General features: G+C 40.1%; 2 protein-coding genes across 2 annotated transcripts in view; one reads left to right on the top strand and one right to left on the bottom strand.

Moving 5' to 3' along the window:
* The window catches only part of LOC138018691 (palmitoyltransferase ZDHHC3-like), a 14806-nt gene extending 12974 nt beyond the window's left edge, over positions 1 to 1832 (top strand). The window contains exon 9 of the mRNA XM_068865378.1: positions 551 to 1832. Within this exon, the coding sequence (XP_068721479.1) occupies positions 551 to 659 (109 nt within the window). The 3' untranslated portion in view covers positions 660 to 1832. The remainder of the gene's footprint in view (positions 1 to 550) is intronic.
* A 2897-nt stretch (positions 1833 to 4729) lies between these two features.
* LOC138018786 (anoctamin-10-like) overlaps positions 4730 to 7500 on the bottom strand; it is an 18851-nt gene continuing 16080 nt past the window's right edge. The window contains exons 12-13 of the mRNA XM_068865467.1: positions 7274 to 7384; positions 4730 to 6084 (exon numbers count right to left, since the gene is read on the bottom strand). Coding sequence (XP_068721568.1) covers positions 6028 to 6084; positions 7274 to 7384 — 168 coding nt within the window. The 3' untranslated portion in view covers positions 4730 to 6027. The remainder of the gene's footprint in view (positions 6085 to 7273; positions 7385 to 7500) is intronic.

Raw genomic sequence — 7500 nt, 5'->3', positions numbered from 1 at the left:
AAATGAAAACACTTGTATCTGAAGTGAATGAATTTTTGAATCGCGTATTTTTGTTTTTTGTTTTTTGTTTTTTCATTTCCCGTGAACTGTCATCTTCAATAATTGTGACGTGTTACGGTTGCCCTTATGTCACCATAAGAAGGCTCTTTTGTATTAGAACTAGACGACAAGCGTAACATGTCACAAATATTCAAGATCGCGGCTGCAGCCGTGAACATTTCAAATTGAAAATAAGCAATTATGAAAGGGTTTTTTTTTCAGTTACACTGGCTCTTTTTCAAATCTGATCGGAAAATTTTCTCCGGTTTAACGTTACTCCATACAAGGATGGTAGGTTCCCGGCTCCATTGTTTACCACCCCTCCCCTCCCCTCCCCTCCCCTCCCCTCCCCCTCCCCACTACAAATGCGAGGTTAAAGAGTTAAAAGTTCAACAATTGAGTGTGAAGCTTGAAGTAGATGAAGATTCATCCGTCTAACTGACGACTTCGTGAACTAACCTTATTATTATCAGGAATAAAAAGAGCTGTCTTGTTGTTTTTTCTCGCGCAGATACGAAAATCTTCAGGACGTCTTTGGTGGACACTTCTCCATCTCATGGCTTTCACCTTTTACCTCTGGGCCCTCAAGGCGACCACATTATAACTTCCATGATGTCTGAACACCATAACAGACTTACACCAACATCTACTGAGATAGTGGCCTTCCTCTATTCCATATCATCATTGCTCGTTTCTAGGAGACGTTCCTCGACGTGGCATAGTTGTAAAAGCCTAAATGTACAAATGCTCTAAAGATAAATATTAATTCCGCTCATCCAATTCACAGACCAGTAGTCGATGAGGATTCATCCTCTGGGACAGTCAAGACCATGGATGGAACAATTAAGTTGACTTTGCAGTTAACTTGGTCTCCCACATTTTCTAGCTATTCAAATCCTTAATCACCGTTATTTCAAACCCCAAATTACTTTTTTTCTGACTAACAGACAAACCTTAGAAAATACATGACAAAATACAGGCCGTAAGTAGAGAGGAGTCCAATTCGGTCTGTAATCATACGAGTGATAACATTGGGAGCCCGATTTGTTTATCACGAGTATGATTTCAGACCGAAGAGGAGGACACGAGGTCCTTTTACCAATTAATCATAACAATTACAATTTCCGAGAAAAGAAGAGCCAAGTTATGACAGAAAGAGAAAATTTGCATTAAGAGACTGACAAAAGAGGCGTAAATAATTGTTTTATGTCGCTCTGAAAGAAAGAAAGCCCCAGTTTAGGAGTCTGTACACGGTTTCTATGGTGATTGATTGATTTAAACTAAAACTTTGAATGTAATTGGTTGATTTAAACTACAGCTTTGAATGTGATTGGCTTATTGAACTGTCCGATAACAACTTGGTTAGTGAATTAGTGGAAAATAGGAGTTTTTTAAACCAGTCACACTCGAGGAAATTGTAATTTTTATGATAAGCTAGTGAACACTCGTGAGCCAAACAAGTACATTGCATGTTTGTTTGTTTGTTTGTTTTCCTTTTGCTTTTTCCTTTTACTATTTACACTCTGGTAAATAACATGAGAACATTTTATCACCCGTACGCATACGCCAAACCTGTTTATTGCTCCCTCATCTGAGTACACGAGCAAAGCGGTCCCACAACAACAAACCAGTTAGCTTAGGTATAAAATAAATGGTAATTGCTCTGCTAAATATTAAGTTGCGTATTCTTCAATTTACTTTTTAAAAGGGTCATTTGTAACAAATAGTGAGAATAAAATTGTTAACAGGAGTATATTTTGGCACAGGAAATAAAATCACGTGATTGCCTGTTATTGGGCTTTCCAAAGAGTGTGCACTGAACGACACCATGTACCATTCAGCAGTTGTGAGAAGGAATATCACAGACCCTTCCATTGCATTGCAAGAAGTGTTTTCAAATCACCTAACAGTATCTGCGCCTTCAAATTGTTCACAAAATTGTAATTTTGCTCTTTCCGCTCTCATAATTTTAAACTTTGCTGAAGGTATTGGGTGGACAAGCTGATTACCTCCAGGAAAAAAAGCGATTTAACGTATTACTCCTTTTTTTCTTCGGGAGTGTCAAAACAAACGGCTAACGCAACAAAATAAGATGTCCAGGGTTTCCAAGAAAGTATCTCATGATCAATACGTTGCGTTAACCGAGTTCTTCCCCGATAGTGACAGTGAAAAGAGTGTTTCATATACGTTAAGGACTGGTTCTGAGGGGTTTGACGACGAAAAAATGGAACGAGTTCAAAGAATCCCGCTCAAATCCCGATGTTGGGTATCCTGTGGTACCTGGGGCTCTTCTGCATAGGGTGAGCTTTAGCGAGTTTTCGGCGTTCGTCGGCTTTTTCAGCGCTATCTTAAATTACTTCTACGTGCATGCGCATCTCGATTTTGATAAGTAATATGCGCAAATGACGATCGCGCACCTTGTGATTGTTGTATGGAGTCAATTTGCACCAACGCGCTGATTTTTTGGCAAGGGCAGGAGCTCATGACTGGGAGTGAACAATAGCCCTATTTTCACAGACCGATTTATTTTTAGATTGAATTTCCCGCGAATGAGACTCCCGAAGGAGCCCGATGACACATCACAAGAAACTGACTTGAGGTCATAGTGTCACCGAACCGGAACCGGTTTTTTTGCGGAAAAGGTAGTCTAAAATAGATCGGTCTATAAAAATGTCGGGACAAGTTTGATATGGGAGTTGTTCGCTCCTGGCAAGGGACATTTTTGGTAATAATCACTCAGAAAATTTCAACAAATTCCAGATTTTCATTTAGTTTTTGTGACGCCATCACCTCTTTACTCTAAACTTTCCAATTTTAACCTCATTCCAAAAGCCTCACATATTAATACTTTGGATAGACATCTCGGCCTCTGATTCCAACCTCCAAAATTCTCCTAACGAACGCTTCTTAATCAATGATTAATCCTAGTCAGGTTTACATTACACAAGCCACGTAGAACGCCGCGTAGTCGTATGGAAAGTACACGGCCCTAATTTTAGTGCATAAGAAGAATTGTTAGTTCTCTTAGGAGCACGACTTTTCACTACTTTTCGTGCTTTGATGATAAGAAAGACGACGAATGACGAAGTTTCAACGACGTAGCAAACTTCACGGGAATTTCCCCTGGCGTTATCGGTCTTGGAGGTTGCCTAAACCGCTCTCTTGAGTAAAGATTTTTGAAAACGGAAGTTCAAGATCTTGATGTGGGCGGGCAAATTTTGTTGCACGAAAGTAAAAATCGTTTTACCATGGCGAGAGATCTTGCATTCATGTTGTTTGGCCTGATTTTGACCTCGATTGCCTGCTTGGAGCTGGTTGCCACCTTACTAGCAAGAAGGTCGCATAGAAGCGCGGACTTAATTCAAGCGTGCGCAGCAAACAGAAAGTAAGATTGAGCAAAACCTGGTGACGAAAAAGGATCCTTTGCGGTCTTGCAAGGTTTTGCCTGTGGGGGTGGAATGAAATGCGCACGATCGAATGCTCCAATGTGCGAACTCCAATTCAAAGGTCTACAGTTAAATCCTATCGTTTGACTGAATTCAGTAAAAAATTCTCCCCGCTATGCCGGTGTATATACATTGAAATGAAAAACTAAATATGCAAATAGTGCATTAAATTATTCACTGCTAGTCAAATGTAAACTACTAGGTGCAACTTTCTTTCAGAACTGCATCAATGCAGGGGGGGTCTACAATCTTGGACAAAAAGGGTTGAGAATATTAAAAACAGGGGTTATTTTGCGCACTACGTCCTCAATATCGCACATTATTTGCCATCCCCCTCCCCACTACAACCAATGTTGATAAGTCCCGGTTCGACATGCTTTGTTTCGTCTAGCAACATTGAGCATGGGGGGTGGGGGCAAAAAGAGAGCTTCTTTTTCATCGTTGTGATCGGACTTTAGTCCAAAAGCAGAGTTTTCTCAACAATTTTGTCCAAGATTGTAGGTCAGTTTTTTTAAAGACAAGCCTTACAATAAGCCATTTCAAACTCTTTCATTCTCACATTCTCACCCTGAGCCTCACCTGCAGATGACAAAAATAGGTTTAGGCCACTAATATCTGAAAAAACGTCGTAAAGAAACTATAGAGTTGCACGTGTAAGTGTTTGCTCTAAAAATGAGTTCATTGTTTAAAGTCGATCTAATAACCTGACTAAGTAGTATAACGTGTCATGAGGATTTTGCTCAAAACTATCACTGAAACTTCAAGTCAAAGAGGCTCGTAGGACAAAGCGTCCTTATTGCGTTTCCTTATCCCCACTATTAATTCCAAACTAATTCTTTGTTTTACTTTGAATCTAAGACTATTCTATGTTATCTTACATATTTTGTCTTCTTCAGTGTTCCCCAGTTCAAACTGACCATGTTCACTTCTAGCCACACCCCTAGCGGGCAGACCTGCATGAAACCTTCGAACTATTAATTAAAGTGTTTTTTCTGAGCAATAGACTTTTGCAGCCTTCAGAGAGCCACGTAAACAGTTGCTATGAGACATGAAATCCAGGCTAAACGGGACTGGAGCTCCACACCGTTCAAACGCCCTACAAACTGCAGTGCCACTGAGCTGAAATGCTGTCATACCTTCGGCGTTTCGCGATTTTTGTCTATATTATCATTCAATTCTCCCAGCCATAAAGGAAAAGCGAAGACACGGCGCTGAGACGTGAAACAACATAAGAAGCAACAACATTCTATGAAAAACCTTAATATTTATTTCACCAAAGATTATTTCAATCTTATAACGAGCGATATAACATACCGAGACAACACTGAAGTATCCATTTTATCTGATTGACAGTGTCACCGACATGTTTACTGAAATAACTCATCACCTACCTAGTACAACCTACAACTACCTAATACAAAAAAAAACCAACTCAAATCGTTTCCCAAATCCGAAAAGTCCCGATGAACCAAACAATCTAACGAGCGCTTCCCGAAAGCCACGATCCTCTCCGGGCATATTTCGGCCTGGTACCTTGATTTCCTCTTCATCATCAAAAGAAAAACATTTCGAAACATGACGCTTTTAATTTTAATTTGCTTGTCTTTTTAAATAAGCTGACTTAAGTTGATTCTCGGGCATTATCACAATCGAGTCGGCAGCATTTGAAAGGGAAGGAAAAAAAGGATTTCTTTCCCGTTCGAATTGTAGAGATCGACGATTTTGGTGAAATTTTGCCGACTTACTTTGAGTGCTTCAAACTGCGGAAAGGGCTTGTAGATCGTCAAATCCTCAAGTTTGGAGTTACAGTGATGCTACATGAAAATCCAACACCGGATTTCACGGCTTCAACAAAATCTCCAAAGAATTCAACGTTCGAATTATGCGTATTTGCTTGATTTTATAATTACAGCGGTTATCAATCACACGGGCACCTCAACCATATTTTTTCATATTTCGAAAGTAAATTTAGGTGGACGTCAATCAATTAATGTTTCCACGACAATAGTCCTGTTCTCTTGGCGCCAATTAAATTCGTCATGGAAACATTCGATTGACGTCCACCTAAATTTTTCTTTCGAAATATGAAAAAAATGTCGTTGAGGGGCGCGCGTGACTGATAACCGCTGTAAGAAGATGCTGACTATAAAGTCTAAATCCGGATTTTCAGATACGTACTACAGTAACCTATCGATTACTTCTGGATGACTGTTGCTTGCGTTTCACAGTGTTTTGCAATCGAAGGTCCCCTTGTGTTAACACCCGACACTCCCGACTCTCAATACGCCTAGACACCCGTGAAGACAATTCCCGTGTGCCGTTTTTCAGTTAAGACTTGGAAGATTCGATGACTCACCCACTCACCCACTGGCTGATCGACACCCACTCTCGCCGCAACCGAAGATTCGAATTGAATTACTTCAGTACAAAGGAGCAAAGAGAAAAACTTCATGGGAACTTAATAATACTTACAAACGTTATGGCCACTGTACTACGCTAATTATTCTGCCTGCCTATTATAATCCTCGTCAAATCCCGTCAACTAAAGCATGGTTTCTTTCGATGGGAATTTCTGCACATTGCAATGAGTCTCCTGAGCCTGAAAATAAAGTTCAAAGTGAGTGAGGCATGAACGCTACAGTTCTAAACAACAACGATGGTTGCGCACCGAAGACATTTCGTTTTTTTTCTTAGAACTTTCCAGCAATCTCTCAGGTTGGTCCCCAGACCTCTCATTTTGCAGTCAGTAGGGAAAAGCAACACCCTGGGAACAAAGTATGAAATCGCCTTTACAGTAATGGTCATCACTTCTTTTCATCCCTCAAACTGACATTTCCCTTTTTATTCAACTTATACGTCGTACAGTCTACTTTAGACTTCAAATCTACTTCAACGAAACAAAGATTTTAAACAAGCTGAGAATATTCACAATAGGCGAGGCAAAGAGTTGAAGCCGGATCGATGGCTTCACCTTGCAGTTTCCGATATCCACTAGCCTAACGAGACAACCTACCGGAAAATCGAATTTTTTAGAGTATTGAAATAGTAGTACCCAGCAAAACAATTGAAAGTTAACCGTCTTCAACGGGGTTTTTAGACCTAAATACTGTAGATCAGCGCGGCATAACTTAGAAAAAAACGCTATTTCTTGTTGAACTAAAGCTGTAATTCTGCCTGTTTTCATTCTTTTTAGAGCGGTAAGCTTGTCAATATTAAGATGGGATATTACGTCCTGTAATTGTTACGAAATGTCCAATGTCAGTTTGAGGGATGGAAATTAGCGTTGACCTACAGTAATAGGTGGTTTTCTCGTTACATAATCGCCGCCATGTTGGTGGACGAGATCTCTCGTTAGCATCCTTTGCCCGTCCACCCACATTTTTTTTTACATTACACCATTGTAACGTCGGTCTCAAGAAAATTAGCTGCAAACCAAATATTGAGAGCCTCTAATGTCGACATACTTTTACCTCGTCACGCAATGGGGAGGATCGCAAGACAACCCCAACTTTCAACAACTTGCTACTTGATTGGCAGGGTCGTACATTTCATCTACAGTGAACGAACAAATTGCCCAAGATTCATTGCACATACTACTTGCTACTGATGCGAGAGATGAAAAAACGTTTCAGATCTACAGGATTGTCATAAATTCCACAGAAAGGGAATATCCTTGTTTTACGAAAAAGTATAATTTTCGGAAGGACGAAAATTAAACAACCAATTCACTTCTCCTGGACAGAAGTTTTTTTCAACCAATTCATTAAATTTATTGCCTATGAACTTACTCTGAGAGACAACTTGTCCATATAGTGTTGCCTGGCCATTTCATCTTGTACCCATTGTGGTACATCGGGGATAGCAAGCGCCAGAATAAACTTAACTCCCAGTAGAAAATGCTGCAACGATTTACAAATGTGTTAAGTATCAGGTCATTCGCACGATCCTAGAGCGTCTTTCAGTAACTAATGATAACTTCATTTATACAGCGCGAGAACCGCCACAACTCCAGTGA

This window comes from Montipora capricornis, chromosome 10 (assembly GCF_036669925.1).
Source record: "Montipora capricornis isolate CH-2021 chromosome 10, ASM3666992v2, whole genome shotgun sequence".
Lineage (NCBI taxonomy): Eukaryota > Metazoa > Cnidaria > Anthozoa > Scleractinia > Acroporidae > Montipora > Montipora capricornis.
The sequence above is the reverse complement of the archived record's forward strand: the minus strand, read 5'-3'. Positions and strand labels throughout refer to the sequence as shown.